The sequence below is a fragment of the Narcine bancroftii genome, chromosome 4 (genome assembly GCF_036971445.1).
Source record: "Narcine bancroftii isolate sNarBan1 chromosome 4, sNarBan1.hap1, whole genome shotgun sequence".
Classification (NCBI taxonomy): domain Eukaryota; kingdom Metazoa; phylum Chordata; class Chondrichthyes; order Torpediniformes; family Narcinidae; genus Narcine; species Narcine bancroftii.
In genome coordinates, this window is record NC_091472.1 from 70,000,352 (window position 1) to 70,018,320 (window position 17,969).

General features: G+C 35.7%; 1 protein-coding gene across 10 annotated transcripts in view; it reads right to left on the minus strand.

Moving 5' to 3' along the window:
* Positions 1 to 413: 413 nt before the first annotated feature.
* The window catches only part of usp34 (ubiquitin specific peptidase 34), a 264,058-nt gene continuing 246,502 nt past the window's right edge, over positions 414 to 17,969 (minus strand). For 8 of the 10 annotated variants that reach the window (XM_069931549.1, XM_069931547.1, XM_069931543.1 and 5 more), the window contains 4 exons: positions 11,291 to 11,431; positions 7,108 to 7,254; positions 2,455 to 2,611; positions 414 to 1,704 (listed from right to left, as the gene is read on the minus strand). In XM_069931549.1, coding sequence (XP_069787650.1) covers positions 1,073 to 1,704; positions 2,455 to 2,611; positions 7,108 to 7,254; positions 11,291 to 11,431 — 1,077 coding nt within the window. In that variant the 3' untranslated portion in view covers positions 414 to 1,072. Of the gene's footprint in view, positions 1,705 to 2,454; positions 2,612 to 7,107; positions 7,255 to 9,808; positions 10,012 to 11,290; positions 11,432 to 16,611; positions 16,733 to 17,969 lie in introns of those variants that run through there. The other 2 variants (XM_069931551.1, XR_011355789.1) reach the window with 2 other exon arrangements.

Consider the following 17,969-nt stretch of genomic DNA (forward strand, 5'->3'; position numbering starts at 1 on the left):
TCACACATCTATATATTGCAGTATCAAAGTAAACCTCAAAATAAAAAAAATGTTTAGATCATTAAGCACTTTAAATACCTGATTCAAGATCAATTAAAATGCAGAATCACCTCCGAGTGAATGTCAGACTTGAACTAAAGGCTGTTCCTAATAAATGGCTCAACGATTTTGATGCAGTAGTTACCAACAATACATAAATAGTAGATCCCACTGATGCTTTTAAAAAAGTCAAGTTGGTTTGAAAAAAGTATAAAATCAAACGCCTTCCTTTTGATTCACTAAAACAAAAAGAATCAGTGTTATTTTCATTTTAAAATTTTAATAGTTAAAAATATTAAACCACTATTGAGTTCATCTTCTTCCTAATATTTGGCAGTTAATTTTGTGCGTATTGAAAAACATGGAGAACGATATAAAGTTCCAATTTTTATTTTGTGTGCTTTATTTCCACCATGGGAAACCTGTCAGATAAAGCACCTTAGTTATGCCAGGTCATGTCTACAGAGGATTCTTAACAGAATCAAATTAATCGTGGTTGATTTAGTATACAAGTAAACAACTTAATTTGGATAATAGAACCACGGAGATTTGAGGCAAGATTGCCTCCTTTAATAGAGTACAAAAACTGGCAACAAAGGACACAATATTATACACAGTAAAAATGCAATATTTTTAAATTACATCATACAATGTGAGAAGAACAAAATCTGTAAGCCTTCACACCTAGATACACCTCAAATCTGGATGAAAAGCCACAACAAATTACTTCTATGTAAAAGCTGACCATTAATATGATTTCCCTTGAGAAGTATGCTGTAAATGCCTTTGCTTTAAGTTACCTAGAAATTTGTGTTTAGTTTTCCACATATCACATCTTCAAGCGCATAACCCTAACACACTGGATTTCTCTCACCGCTGAGATGCTTCTTTGTACAAATAGCTAACAGGCATTCAAGCAGGAAAAGTCACTTGACAGTGAAGCACAAAGCATCAGATTCAACAGGCAGAACAGAATTAAACAAAACTCAAACCGTATTTAAAAAGGGCAAAACTAGTCATGCTACTAGTCTCATCAAGAAGTGGGCTGGTTCCCTCTGCTCAATATTCGTGTGACTGCACTAATAGTAGATTCAATGGTCCTGCACAAATTATCTAAAAGGTCCTGCTGTTGCATGTTAAAGAGTCCTCTGGAATGGGTACAGCTGTTGGATAAACCACTTTCTGGGTCAAATGGCGGCAAATTTTGAGCTTCACAGTTCCTAAGGTCAGTCAGATCAGATAAAACTGTAGCAGCGGGTGGTGGTGTTGAGGGAGAGTCAGAATCATCTTCAGTTACACTGGGTTCCTTTTCAGAACTTAGTAGCTCCTTCACTTTACAATTGTCTGCTGCATCCTCTCCCTGCAACTGTTCTACAGAGTCCTGAGGCCTATTGCTCATTAATGTCTCATGTGCACTCGAGGAAGAAACATCCATTTTATCTTCTTTTATAGAAATAGGATCAGGGGTTGGTGGGTCTTGTTCGGTTCCTGGATCAATGACAGTTGAATCTCTCGTTTCAGTGTCTGAGATACTGGCAGGGGTTAATGCCTCCCTAGTTTCTGTCCGAGTATCACTGGGGGTGCTGTGTCCTGTGCTGCTGCCTTGTGGATGTTCTTCATCACTGCTAACACGCCTCCTTTTAACAGGAGTGGCTCCTTCGTCATCTGTTAAAGAGAGAAAGCCTGAAAAGTGTGCTTGTATTTCATAACTGAACATTGGAAAAGGAACAAAAGAATACATTCTAAAGACAAAATACTGTATATGATTTGAAATCATAAATTAAAAAAAAATTAAAAGGCTAGAACACACAGGAGGTCAACCTTTGTGAAAGGAGAAACTGAGCCAGCATCATGGGTGAGAGCTGGGAAAGTTACAGATAAAAGGGGTTTGACACAGTGACAAAGGAGCAGAAATCAAGCACATCTGTGATCGATGAAAGCTGGGGAGACTCAGTGAAAAAGGCTATGGATCATGCAAAATCAAAGAGATTAATAAAGGGATGTAAAAAAAAATCAGTTTGGAAATGGTTTCAACAAAGATCTTTTTTTCTGAAACTGGACTAGTTTTATTCCCTCAAGGCCTTTTGGAGTTATGTTGAAAGCTCTCACCAAAAAGATCTCAAGCTTCATGGCAACTGGAATCTGTTCATAGGACTAAAGCCTGTTATTAATTTTTGAGAGAATATATTCCAAAATCTGCCTTCCAGAAATGGTTAGTTGGCTTCTATTCCCATCAATGACACAAAAAGATAAAATTAAGCAATTTATGTTGGACATGAACTACAAATACCTTAGCATTAAAGACAGATCTTATAATCTAGGCAACATACGATGATATTAGTGTTGATTATGATGTAAAAGTTTTAAAATGGAAACAATTAAAATTAATTTATCAAAACAATCCCTTATACACACCCTTTGTTTTTCTTTCTTTTGCTTCCTGCTCCTGCAATGTATTCTTCTGCTGACACGTCCTACACTTGCCTAACAAATCTTGTAGCGTCTGGATTAGAGCAGAGTCTAGTAGTTTGGGGGTGTGTGAAGAAAGCAGCAAAGCAAGAGCTCGCAGATCCTGTTAACAGACAAATAATTTTTTTAAGGTATTAAGCATATGCAACTGCAGTAAAAGTCCAGCTTATGCCAGACTTGATGAATACTAGTTAATCAAAAGGCCACATAGCTGATTCTCTGGTGCCTCCACTCAATTGCCCATCTTTTGGCTTAGCTTGGCCATCTGCACGATCAGTACCAGTCCATCTGACTGACTGCAGCTCTTCCACTCCTTTTGTGCTGGCAGTGTTGAGAGCCAATCACTCCCTCTAAAATGTTTATGGTCTTAGGGAGTTCTTTTTAAAAGTAGAACTTACAACTCAATGAATGCCCTTTTTGAGTATTTCTCCACTCACCTTCAATCTATGCCCCTTAGTTTTAGATTCACCTATTCTGGGGAGTAAGTTATGACTATTTCTATGCCCCTCATAGGTGCACAGGGGTCAGTGTTGCGGCTACTTTTTTATGTTTTACATTAATGATTTAGATTACCCAAGTTTGCAGAAGATACAAAGGTGGGTGGAGGAGCAGGTAGTGTTGAGGAATAGAGAGGTTGTGGAAGGACTTCGATTAGGAGAATATGGGAGAGAAGTGGCAAATGAAAGGTCAGAAATTGTATGGTCATTTACCTTGGTTAGAAAAATAAAGACAGATTATTTTCTAAATGGGGTGAAAATGAAAATACCCAGATGCAAATGGACCTGGGAGTCCTTGTGCACTGATAGCCTGAAAGTAAACTTGCATATTGAATTGGTGGTGAAGAAGGCAAATGCAATGATGGTATTCATTTGAAGAGAAATCGAATACAAGAGCAGGATGAAACCAGATTTGGCCTCCTCATGTTAAAAAAAAAGGACATGCTGACTTTGGAGAGGTTTCAGAGGCGCACAAGGGTTATTGCATGAAGAGCACCGGACAGGTCTTAGCCTGTACTCATTGGAATTTAGATGAGGGGGGAATTTCATTGAAACATTTTGAATGTTGGAAGGCATGGACAGAGTAGAAGTAGAAAGGTTGTTTCCCACAATGGGAGAGTCAAGGACAATGGTGCTCAACCTTTTTTTTTTAAATCCCCACTCACATACCACCTTAAGTGATCCCTTACAAACCACAGAGCACCAATGGCATTAAGGTGGGATGCGAGTGAAAACAAAAGGTTGAGAACCACTGGCCTAGGATGAGAGGGCACAACTTCAGCACTGAAGGTTGTCCATTTACACAGAGATGTGGAGGAATTTTTTAGTCAAAAAGAGGTGAATCTGTGAAATTTGTTGCCATAGGTGGTTGTGGAGGCAAAGTCATTAGGTGTATTTAAGGCAGAGATTGATAGATTCTTGATTATCCAAGGCATCAAAGGTTATGGGGAGAAGGCCAGGCAGTGGGAAAATAGATCACATCATTAAGTGGTGGGGCAGATGCAATGGGCTGAATAGCTTATTTCTGCTCCTATGTTTTATGGTCTTAGAAACCTCTTTTGGGTTCCCCTTTAACCTCCCACATTCCAAGGAGAATACTCCCAATCAATTCAGCCACCCCTTGTGATTCAAGCCCACAATCTCAGCAACATTGTTGTGACTGTTTTCTACACTCTTTCTAGCTGAATGATATATTTTCTCAAGCAGTATGTCCAAAGCTGCACACTATACTTAAGATGTGGTCTCACCAACAGTTGCAGCATGACCTCTCTGCTCCTGTATTCAATGCTATGAAGCCAAACATGTCAAACGCCCTCTTCATCATTCTGCCTATCTGCTTTGCCATTTTCCAAGAGTGATGTACTTGTACTGCGTATTCTTGTTCCATACACTCCCCAGGACCCTATCATTGGCCCCTTTTCCACTGGCTCCTTGACCCAGGAATTGACAGCCTATTTACAGGTTAAGGGTTCACAGAGGAAAAGTAATTCATTCGACACACTGTCGTCAAATCATGCCAGCTCCTGATTAAACCAGTGGAAAAAGAACAAGTTGCATCCTGGACTAGAGGTGCCTAACCTTTTATCCAGGATCGTCGGGACCGCACACCTGCTGTTGTTCAGAATCTTCCAGATTTTGGAATCATTTTGATTTTGGAACCTTTAAGGAAATGCCTTGCTCCTAGCCCCCACCTTGGCCCAGTGCCAGATTATTTTGCACCCTAGGCTGGGCTGAGCAGAAGTTCAACATGCGCCATATAGGAGGCTCTTGGCCAGCGCATCGGTCATGTGCAGGTTGGAGGCGACGGGATGGGGATGGCCTGGGAGCTTGGCCAAAAAGGCAGCCAGTGTCAACAGAAGGCCCCCTCTTTGGTGGTGGAGTTGGGCACTGGTAGCTTTCAGGCACTCCACCAGATTGTCGGGCTGGCCCTCAGGCACCCCCTGGCAGTTCAGCGTCATCCATTGCCTCTCCCCCAATCTAATTCCCAACATGGCATCAGGGGTGCAGTGTGCCGAGAGGAGCACTGTACTGGATCGCAGCAATAGCTCAATGTAGGAGCAATGGTCGTCTTTGTAACCCATAATCTACCTTGCAGTTGGAACCATTCTGTCAGCGCCAGAATGGTTCCAGCTGTGTAGGGGATTATGGGTAAGGAAGATGGCCATTGCTCCCGCATTTAGCTAGCTGCCACCCACTTCTCTCCCACCGGGTCCTGGGGGCCGAGAGTCACCTTTCCATCGAAGGTAAGAGAGGGTGCCCATGGGGGCGGGGATGAGTGGGACTGGGGTGGGGGTCATCCTCTGAAAAGGGAGAATTGATTACAGGAAATTAACGATACTCATGTGTAATGTCATCTACCAAAAAAAGTGCCGGTTTTTGGAGGTTGCAGGCGTTTAGAATCCAAGATAAAGGGTTAGGCACCTGTTTTGTTGAAGGTAGACTCTCCTATCCACAGGGATGACATGTGGTCAGTTGGAAAGCAGTTTATGTCCTGGTTAAAAATGACCCAGTGGAAACAGCAAAAATGCTTCTTTAATTGGCACACTGCATAGCCAATTAACTGGGATGCCAGTGGAAAAAGAAGGGCTATTGCCCCGGTTTGACCTTACAAAATGAAAAAAAAAATTTGCAAGAATTAAATTACATCTAATTTTCATTGCCCCACTTTCATAATTCATCTAGATCCTGTTATAATCTTTGATAACATTCTTCACTGTGTACTGTACGACCAAATTTGGTGTCATCTGCAAACTGACTTATGATGCTAGATAAAAAAACATGAGTGGATCAAGCATTGATCCCTGCAGAACACCACTGGTCAAAGGCATCCAATCTGAGTAACAGATCTACCATCACCATCTACAAACATCAATCCGTTTCTGTATCCAATTGGCCAGCTCACCCAGGATCTCATGTGATCTGATACTCCAAGCCAGCTTATTAGGTGGGACCATGCTCTGTGCTTAATCTTCATAGTCCCCTCTTCAGAAAACCCATTCAAGTTCTTGATACACAATTTCCTACACACAAAAAAACAAGCTTACTGTCTCTCATTTGTCTTTGCCTTGCCAAATGAAAAGAATAATCTCTCTGAAATCCTCTCCAATAACTTAACCCATAAGTAATGTTAAGCTCACTTGCCCGCAGTTCACTGGCTTATGCTTATTGGCTTTTTAAAACAAAGGCCACCCTCCTGTCCTCTAGCATCTCACCTGTGCACAACAATGATGTAATTTCATCCCCATTTTCCCATAACATCCTAGGATAGATAACTTGATCAGGCCACAGGCATTTATCCATCTTGTGCATTTTAAGACTTCCAGCACCTTTGCTTCTTGTAACATAGATTCTCTTCAGGACATCACTATTTACCTCCTGAGGCCCCTAGTCTTCATATCTTCTTCCATGTAAACACTATTTTGGTTTTAAGATGCGTGTAGAATATCTTGGGATTCTTACTCGTCGGTCAGAGTCACCTTATACTCCTTCCTTGCCCTTCTTATTTTCCTCTTAAATGAACTGCTCCATCCTCGATACTCCTCAAACATGCACGATTTCTGTCCAAAACTGACATGCACCTCCAGCTTTCTCTTGACCAATGTAACATTTCTACCAGCATTCAAAGAGGTACTCAATATACTAATCACAAATTATTCCTAATCATTAGATAAGAAAGCTGTGCATTTAAGAGGATGATTAAATAAAATTTAAATAAAATTTAATTTGCTTATGATCATGTGACTTGAAACATAAGAAATTCATCCAAGATCTGCATAAACTCCATATGTCTTTGTGTTAAGTTGGATAGTCAATCCATGGACCTTTGCTGCCAATCTCATCAATGGTCATGCAGGTCAGCAGAGGGCGTGGAATGAAGAATCCCATTTTATATTCTATTGGAGGGTGATCACCCTCATCATACTGAGAGGATGCCCAGATGTTGAATGTAGCACAAATGGTTGAATCCCACCCAAGACATTGCAACAGAGAATAACAGATATAGAAGGTACATTAATATACATTTGGTACCATTACATATTTTAAAAATAAGACCAAGTGGAAAAAAAAGTTCACTTTTTTGAGAGGACCAAACATATCTTACCCCATTTAGAATAGCACCAGCTTTATAGATTTCAGCACGCTGTCCCAGAAGTTCTGGCTCAAGGTTATGGTATTCATTTATTAGATTTGTTATTAAATTATTGATCAAACTGGAACAGTTTGAACTGGAAAAAACCTGATTCTGAACCTAGGAAAACAGTGTCAAGAATAAAGATGGATCAATTTTAAATAAACAACTTGACAGAATACAATTACAAATGCACTACTGGATGCAAAAGGTAACTCAAATTTCTTTATAAAATAACCTTTTTAAAATAATCTTTGAAATTTGGATGGATTTATTGAATAATGAAATGCAGTTAGAGGCTATTTGCATCTGGCCCATCTCCTTAAAAGAGTGACCACATTTGATTCATCACCCTGCACTTCTACCATAATCTTTTGAATGCCCCTCTTTAATAATTTATTCATTTTCTTTCCGAAAATGTCTATTGCAGCCAATCTCAATGGGAGTACTACGGCTTGTCTGGGGGCCACAACACATTTAAGTAAAAGCTTTGTTTTCTTTTCATCTCACAATAAGAGAGAAGCACAGAAGAAACTAAAACTTGACTGCTTCACAGGGAAGGGGCCCATAAATTCTGAGCAGAGTCCAAGAGAAGCCATAGCTGAAAGAAGGTTGATAATGGCTGATCTAATGAATCTGTTTGCACTGTCTTTAAGAGAGTATTCCAGATCTTAACTTGCTGTCCAAAAGTAAAACCTCGATTTCTCCTCTGAATTTTTCTAATCATCTTCAATTGTTAATCTCTGACAACTGAACCTCCTCTAGAGGAACCATTTTTGCAATCTCTATTCTATCAAAACCCTTTAATTTTGAATATTGCTCCTGATCCAAGAACAACCACAAATTCTCCAATCTTCTCAAAGCCCTTCCTAAAATCCAAATAGACAATGTCTATTCCCCTGCCCTCGTCAATATTCTTGGCCATCTCTTCAAAACTAGAAGTTCATGTGACATAATTTCCCACGCCCAAAGCCACTGATCACCCCTAATCTGTCCTTGCCTTTCAAAACACAAGTAGATTCTGCCTCTTAGAATTCCCTCTTGTAACATAACCACAACAGATGAAAGTTTTCTTGCGTACAGTTTACTGGCTTATTCTTACTGCCTTTTTGAAAAAAGAGGCACATTAGCCACCCTCTCCTCTTCTGGCAGCTCACACATGTCCAATAATAATGCACAGATCTCTGTTAGGGGTCCTGCAATGTCTTCCCTAGCTTCCCATAATGTTCCAACTTGTATTTGTTCAGCTCTGGGGATTTATCTACCTTCATGCATTTAAAGACCTGAAACACCTCCACTTCTGTAATGTGGATTCTCTTCAAGACATTGGTTTTGGCTTCCTGAATTCCCAAGGCTCCATGTCTTCCTCCATGAAAATACAGATGATAAATACTTGTTCAAGGCATTCCTCACCTCCTGCAGTTCCACACATAGATGACCTTGTTGATCTTTAAGGGACCCTATTCTTTTGGCTTTAAAATACTGATAGATTATAGAAATATTTCTGTGGAAGACAATGGCTGTTTTATCTTTTCAAGCTGAAATATGTTTTTTTTTTGCAAGAGAGCATTGAATTCTAACAGTTTGTCCAAGGAAGTTACAATTCACTTTGCAAGAACTGTACACTTTAATTTTTTTTTGAGCTCTGTGAGAGGTATCAACAAGAGATTTACTCAGAAAATAGAATCAGATGCTATAATTCTTGACTTGTACTAGACACCATGAAAAATAAAAATGAAAATTAAAACACAAAATTTAAAAGTAAATAAAATAAGAAAAATAAAAGTATAAATATAAAATTCAAATAGCAAAAGGAAGAACCAGGGTTGAAATTTGACACATCAATCAGGAAGAACACCTCAATAAGATGTAACAAAAGTTCAGAGTGTCAGAAATAGTGGAATTTACAATTTGAAATGGTGAATGATGAAAATAATCACTGTGATTTATTGACATCAAATTGCAATGTTCATCTTCAAAATAAAACTTCCAATCAATGAGGTTACATGAACTTCAATCTTTAATGACCCATGTGTTTTCAATTCCCTGGAAAAGTGCTGTGAAGTTTAATCAATTGAAGCTGAAATTTATCTGGAAATATTATTTCCAAAATGGATGGATTCAATTTAGCTGCAATTTTAGGATTACCAGAAGCTTCTTGTAATTCTTAATAATTTTTCTCTTCCATGTTCATTTTACTCATTTTTTTTCTCCTGAAGAATACTGACAATCTTTGTGTCCTACAAGGTTGGCTGCTCTTCCATTTATCAACCTTGACCATTTGATTTCTTAGGAAGACAGTCGCTCCCCAATTCTGCCCCTGATAATTTTTTTTCTTACTCCATAACCAAAGTATGTTGAGGTCATCATTCAGTTCGCTATCCCAGAGATGATTAATTAACTCAACTACAATTATCAAAACAAACCACTTAGTTTCTAATACTCAAAATATCCATCAGAGAAGCATCCTAAGTTGGCACATACAGTGCCTTTCATAATACTTGGGGCAAAGACATTTTTTTTCTTTATTTGCCCCTGTGCTCCACAGTATTAAATTTGTAATCAAACAGTTCACATGTAATTAAAATGCACATTCCAGATTTTATTCTGTTATTTGGATACACTTTGGTTTGACCATGTAGAAATTACAGAACTTTTTATACATATTACCCTCATTTCAGGGCACCATAATGTTTGGAATATTTGGCATCGCAGGTGTTTGTGAGTACTCAGGTATGTTTAATTGCTTCATTGGTGCAGGTATAAGAGAGCATGTCTTGCTTCTAAGTTTGTGATAATCTTTGGAGTCTGTTGTTGCCATTTTGCAACACGAGGACCAGAGTTGTGCCAATGAAAGTCAAATAAGCCGTCATGAGGCTGAAAAACAAGATTACAGTGTAAGAAACATCGCCCAAATTTTAGGATTACCAAAATCAAGAGTTTGGAACATCATTGAGAAGAAAGAGCGTACTGGTGAGGGCTCAAAGGGATATCAAAGGAATTGATAGTTGAAGGAGGATCTCCACTGCTGATGACAGAAGAATTCTTATCATAATGAAGAAAAATCCCCATACATTTGTCCCGACAGATCAGAAAATGACTGCAGAAGCCCTCATGAAAAGAAATACAGAGGCTACACTGCAAGATGCAAACCGTGGCAAGGAAGGTATGCTTTAAATCTTGGGCACTTCCTTAACTTTGCTCTTGCCGTCACTCTGATACAGGTTAATCATGGACTCATCTGTCTATAAGACCTTTTTCCAGAATTCTGCAGGCTCTTTTAAATAATTATTGGCAAACTAATCAGGCTATCTTTTCTGTGGAAAACTAGTGGTTTGCATCTTGCAGTGCATCCTCCATATTTCTTTTCATGAAGTCTTCTCCGGGCAGTATTCGTTGGCAAATCCACATATGCCTCCTGAAGTCTGTCGAACATACATTTTGGGAATTTTCTTCACCATGATGAGAACTCTTCTGTCGTCAGCAGTGGATGTCTTCCTTAGTCCACCAGTCCCTTTGTAATTACTGAGATCACCATTATGCTCTTTCTTCCAAACCGTTGATTTTGGTAATCCTAAAGTTTGGGCAATGTTTCTTACTCTTTATTGTTTTTCAGCCTCCTAATGGCTTCTTTGACTTTCTTTGGCACAACTCTAGTGCTCATGTTGAAAAATGGCAATTACAGACTCCAAAGTTTATCCACAATTTAGAAGCAAGCCTAGCTCTTAAACCTGCACCAATGAAGCAATTAAACATACCTGAGTAATCACACAACTTGTGAATTCAAACATCCCAAACATTGGTACCCTGAAATGAGTGGACTATGTATAAAAAGTACTGCAATTTCTACATGGTCAAACCAAAATTTATACAAATTTCCTTGAATAAAATCTGGAATGTGCACTTGAATTACACGTGAATTGTTTGATTACAAATTTAAAGCTGTGGAGCATAGGGGCAAATAAAGGACAAAAAAAAGTGTTTTTGTCCCAAGCATTATGGAGGGCATTGTAAACACTGCAGGAAAATAGCTGCAGGAAAATAACCAAGTTTCCTTAATTATATTTCAGTTTGCACTGAAATCTTTTAATTCAATAGGACTGGATGTTAGATGGAGTTTTATTAATGAATATAGATTACAAATATGACAACATACCTTAGGAAGGAAACAAGCAAGAAAGGTATAAACTGCATTGTTGTTTAAACAGATCCTCTCATCCATAAGAATACATTTAATATATTCAGCAAATACTGGTTCATCACACAGCAGCTTGACACAATTCTTTGCCATCGTTGACTAAAGTAAAAACACAAATGAGAAGAATGTGAACAAATAAACCTCATTTATTTTTTTGTTTTCAATTAAGTTATTCTTCCCTCACCCTTATAACTGAAGGCCAAACATCTCAGCAGCCATGAAGACCAGTAAGTGAATGACCTTTAACCTTGCTTCTGTTCTCTAACCAAAGGTTTTGGAGAAAATTCTGGTTGTAGAATTCAACAGTGTGGTTTAGTTCCACATACTGGAAACAATAGGTACCACTGACAATGACTTGGATAAAACTGTCTAAAGCAAACAGTTCTGAATAGTTCATTTAAACATCAGCAAGTTTTGGACTTGTTAAGAGAAATGGAGGGCCTAACCAGTCAATTTACCTACATTGGATTCCACTCTGACCTGCAGTGGAGCCTGTTTTTGCTGCCACAAATTTCAATGGTAATTGTGGGGTTTTGGCTCTGAAGGCAACTTTGACTTGATTATAATTAATTTCCATTCAATGCTGTTAGATGTGTGCCTTCAGCTATATTGTCTTAATTATGTAAGAGACATACAAAAGTATAAAAATTCCTGTATTAGTTTTACTGCTAATAATTCTAGGAGTGGAGTCTTGTTAACTGTTTAAGCTCTTCTGAGAGTTTCATCAATTGTGTCCTCCAAATGGACACTGGAAGCACTGCCACCTCAGTGGCCTTGCCTCTGGAGTCTCAGACCCGGAAGAAAGTCTGGTAGAAATTCTTGGCAGGTGAGTACGAGGGTGAATGCTGATAATTTGAGATACTTTTCACTTGGTGTCAGCTGTTAATTGCACACTTATAATGAACAGAATTCATGGCACCATTAGAGAGATCTAATAAAGTGAAATTTAATTATTTAAATTTATTTCTATCCTAAGTTATAGATTTGGAACAATTATTGGAAAAATAGTTCAAACAAAATATAACAAATAGATACAGTGTTCTGCCATTCAGCCCTTGTGCTTGCCCTTCTATCAAGATCTTCTACTTCAGCTCTACTTTCCAATATCCATTTATCTCTTGATTTCTCTAACATTGAAAAATCTCGTCATCCTGCCATTTTTTTTACTTGCTCTGCAACTGAATCTCCACAGGTCTCTTGGGTAGAGAATTCAAGATTTTCTGGCACCTCCCTAATTTGAGATTGACTCCTAGTTCCTGAAAAACTTGCTCAGAAAAATATTATTCCAGCAAGCCTGTAAGGATTTTGTATATTTCAATAAGATCATCTCTCATGCTTCCAGACTGTTTAAAGTAATCCCTCCTTATACAACTAAATTCCAAATTCAAGAATCAACTTGGAAATCTTTTTTTCTCCCAAGAACATCCTGAACTGATCAGTATTAAATATTTCAGATGCCATCTCAGCAGAACTCAAAATAACTGGAGAAAAATTGTTCTAGTCTTGAACTCAAAATGTTTTGCATGCAAACCAAACTATTGTTTGCCTTCCTTTTTGTTTGAAAATTTTATTTAATTTCACAAATGCATTAAAAAACTTTTACATACATTTTTTATTCAAAAATAATAAGAAAATTAATACTGTGATTTTAAAAATATTCCACCTCCTATTCTCCCCCCTCACCCCAACAGAAAAAGGGGGGAAAAAGAAAGAAAAAGAGGAAAGAAAACATCTGGATAGTAATTATAAAAACTTACTACAACTATCAAATAAAAATCTAACATATCTTAATTTTCTTGGTTTTAGAAGTCAGAAACTTCAGGTTGGGTGATTACAACTTAGTTCCTACAATTTGTAAATATGATTCCCAAATTTTTTCAAAAATTTCAAATTTATAACCTAAATTATAAGTAATTTTTTTTCAAGTTTACAACTACCTATTTCAGTGAGCCATTTACCCATTCTCAAATACACATATGATTTCCAAGTTATGCCACACATTTTCTAGCTACCACTATGGCTATTTTAACAAACTCTTTTTAATATTTATTTATTTTCAATTTAATTTCTGTCAAAAATATTTCCAAGTTAAAAAAAATGAATCTTGAGGAAACAACTTTTGTAACTCTTTCCAAAAATAAACCCAGTTCTGTCCAAAAGGGTCTTAATTTTGAACATTCCCACATAGAGTTCTAAAAAAAGTACCTATCTCTTTATTGCATCTAAAACATTTATTTGAAAAATTAAAATTTAATCCATTTAATTTCTGTGGAGTAAGATATAGTTGATGTAAAAAATTATTTGTACCATTCCAAAACGGACACTAATTGTATTAGTCATACTATTCCTGACAAAGTTCTAACCAAGTTTCCTCTTGAATATTTATTTTTAAATCTTTCTCCCATTTTTGTCTTCACTTATTAACTCCTTGTTTATTTGTTCCTTTTTGCAAACTTGTATACATAATTGAAATAAACCTTCTAATATTTATATCTGTAATTAATTGTTCAAAATAACTTTGTTCAGGTAATAACAAATTTGGACCTAAATTTTCTCTTAAATATGCCTTTAACTGCTAATAAGAGAATATTGTATTGTTTTGTATTCTATACTTACCTCTCAATTGCTCAAATGTCATTAAAGTTGAACCTTAAAAACAATCTTTCAATTCTTTTTTAAACCAAATATCAAAAAGTTTATTATTTTATAAAATATTTGATAAAAGTTTATCATTCCTAGTATCTGAAAATGTCTTATTCCCATTTCTAAATGTATTTTACTCCATATTTTAGAGAGAATATCTCTATTTCCAATACAAAAGCTTATCATTCCATTTATGTATAAAATTCTCTGATTTATCTTCTCCTATTTTATTCATTTCTATATGAATCCATGCTGGCTTCTCTCCCTCTTGGAAAAAGAGTAGAGAAAAACCTCAATTATGTTTCTCTATAATAATTTTAAAATGTTTTGTAAACTAACTTACCATTTTCCCTTTCCAAATAAATTTCCTTACATACTTATTTAGTTCTTGAAAGAATTTTGATGGTATAAATATAGGTAGTGATTGAAATAAATATTGTTCTCTTGGGAAAATATTCATTTTTATACAATTCACTCTTCCTATTAATGTAATAGGTAGTTCCTTCCATTTCCGTAAATCTTCTACTTTCTTAAGCAATGGTGTATAATTCAATTTAAATAAATTATTTAAATTGTAATCAATTTTAATACCTAAATATTTAACTGCATCTCTTTGCCATTTAAATTGACTTTCCTGTTTACATTGCTCATATCTTCCTTTGCTATAGGCACTATTTCACTTTTATCACAATTTATTTTATAGCCAAATATTACACCATATGCTTTTAATCTTAAATGCAATTGACTTAATGACCTTTTTGGGGTTCAGTCAAATACATTATAACATCATTGGCAAATAAGACAACCTTATGCTCTTTCCTGTCTACTTTAAAACCTTTAATATCATTATCAAGTCTAATTAATACTGCCAAAGACTCTATTGCTAAAATGAATAATGAAGGTGACAATGGCCATTCTTGTCTACTTGTCAATGAAAAAAATTCTGACATTTGCCCATTTGTTACCACTTTTGTTTCAGGTTTATTATATGGAGCTCTGACCCAATACATAAATATGGGTCCCAATACAAATTTACTTAAAAATTTGAATTAAAAAATCCCACTCAAGTCTATCAAACACCTTTTCAGTGTCTAAAGTAACTACCATACTAGGCACCTTTCTTAACTGTGCTAAATGTATTATCCACTTGTTTCATTTTTGTAACATATATTTTTGATCAATATCTATTAATTTAGGTAAATATTTTGCTATTCTATTTGTTAACATTTTAGATATTATTTTATAATCTGCATTTAACAATGAAATAGTTCTATGTGATGATGGTTTCGAAGGATCTTTCTCTTTTTCTGGAATCACAGTTATTATTGCTGTCTTAAATGATTCTGGTAAATCATTAATCTCTCCCACCCATTCTAATACTTCCATAAATGGAAGAATTAAATGCTTTATAAAATTCAGGGGGAAAGCCATCTTTTCCCAGAAACATTATTTTGTGAAGAACCCAATGCTTCTTTAACCTCCTTTACAGTAAATAGAGTACCCAGTACCCTTTGATCTTCCATATTTAATTTTGGTAAGTTTATTTGAGAAAAAATTCTTCTATTTTATTATCATCTTTTAATGATTCTGACTGATATAGATTTTTATAAAACTTTAAAATTTTCATTTATTTCTTGTGATTTATCTTATTCAATTTGATTCCTTCTTAGTTGCTATATTTGTCCTAGAAACTTGTTTTTAATTGCCAAGCAAGAACCTTATGTGCTCTCTCTCCTAACTCATAGTATCTTTGCTTAGTTCTCATTATATCCTTTCTATTTTATGTTTGCAAAGTATTATACCTTAATTTCTTATTTAACAACATTCTTTTTTTCTTCATTTGAATGCATATGTAATTTTTTTTCTATTTTCTTTCTCAAGTTCCTCTACTTCTTGCATATAATCTTTTTTTAATCTCAGATGCATAACTTATTATTTGACCTCTTAAATATGCATTCATTACATCCCATAAAACAAAGTTATTCATTACTGAATTAGAATTAATTTCAAAAAATATCTGTATTTGCTTTTCTATCATTTCACAAAAATCCTTCCTTTTTAACAACATAGAATCAAATCTCCATCTATAAACTGATTCCATCTTCTATTGATATTGCTAATAATAAAGGTGAATGATCTGATAAAATTCTTGCTTTATACTCTACTCTTTTTATTCTTGCAATTGGGCTGATATTAAGAAAAAAATCAATTCTGGAATAAGAATATTCTTTTTCGAATAAAAAGAATAATCCTTTCCTTTTGGACGAATTCTCCTCCATATATCTATTAATCTCACATCTTTCATTAATGACTGTGTAACTTTGGCAGCTTTACTTTTAATAACATTTCTCCCAGATCTATTCAACAATGGGTCAATACAAAAATTAAAGTCTGTTCCTATTAGTACATTTTCATTAGCATTTGCTAAATTCAAAAATATTTCTTGCACAAATTTCTTATCATCTATATTTGGTGCGTATATATTCAAAAAAGTCCAAAATTCAGAAAAAAACTTGACAATATCTACCTGCTGGATCTGTAATAATACTTTGTATTTTAACTGGAAGGTTTTTATTAATCAAAATGGCTACTCCTCTAGCCTTGAAATTAAATGAAGATGCTACAACATGTCCTACCCAATCTCGTTTCAATTTTTGATGTTCCACTTCAGTAAAATGTGTTTCTTGTAAAAAAGCAATATCCACTTTCATCTTTTTCATATATACCATTTTTTTCCTTTTAATTGGATTTTTACTCCTGTTAATATTAATACAAAATTTGCTATTTCATCCATTAATTATAATAATACCATCTCTTACCCATACCTCATTACTTTCAACTCGGTTCTACTACATTATCATATATAGCACTATTTTTATCATCTATTCCAGATGTAAAGAACATAAGAGAAAGAAAGAAAATCCTGTAAATAGAAAAAGGAGAAACACCTTCTAATGTTGTTACACTAAAAGACAATATTACTCCCATCCATGTAATGGGCAGTGACCTGTGCCACAAATGCACGCATGAATTAGCAGCCATCAACCCCTCCCTCTCAGCTCTCCCAAAAATTTGTCACATTTCGTTTGCTTAAACATAAACAGATCACCCTTTATTAATTAAAAATATTGATGCTAAGAATGTCTTTCAGATAGCACTCTGCTACTTAGCTCTCATTTCTTCTTCACAATGAATTTCTGGCAAAGAATCAGCATACTGTTTAGTTTTCTTTGGTTCAACAAAAAATTTGACTTGCTGGAACAAAACCTTCACTTGGCTGGATATCTTAAAACAAACACGTAACCTTTTCCCCCCCCCCCACAATACATTTTTAATTGAATTAAATTCCTTTCTTTTCTTCAACAATTCAAAACTTATATCTGGATAGAAGATCTTATTTCCATTATATTCTAAAGGTCCTTGTCTTTCCTTTGCTTGTGTCGCTGGTAATTGCAAGATCTCTTTTACTTGATAACAAAGGAATTTAACCAGTATTGGTCACGGCTTTTGATCTAGTTGTGGTCGAGTTCTTAAAGCTCGACATGCTCCTTCTATCTCAATACCTCCCTGAAATTGTTTGACTCCAAGACTTTGTGCGATCCATCGTTGCAAAAATTGTCTGAAATCATTTCCTTCATCCCCTTCTTTATATTATTTCTTCCACTAAAATTTTCTAAGGCATCGAAATTTTGAGCCATTTGATCTTGAGCAGGAGTAAAATTAGTTTGAATATTTTCCATCAGATCTTTAATTGATTCAATTTCAAATTCTGCTCCTTTAACTCTTCCTTCCATCTCTTCAAATCTTTTTTGCATATTCACTATTATTTCTTCTACACGTTTGATTCTAACATCTGATTTTTCCATTAAGACTCTAATATACTGAAAGATATTACTTCCTTCAAGATTACCATCATCTGCATATTTAAATTCTGTATACTTAAAAGACTTGTACCAGTTTTACCTTTCCTAGCTTTCAGCTGTCTGCTGGCCCT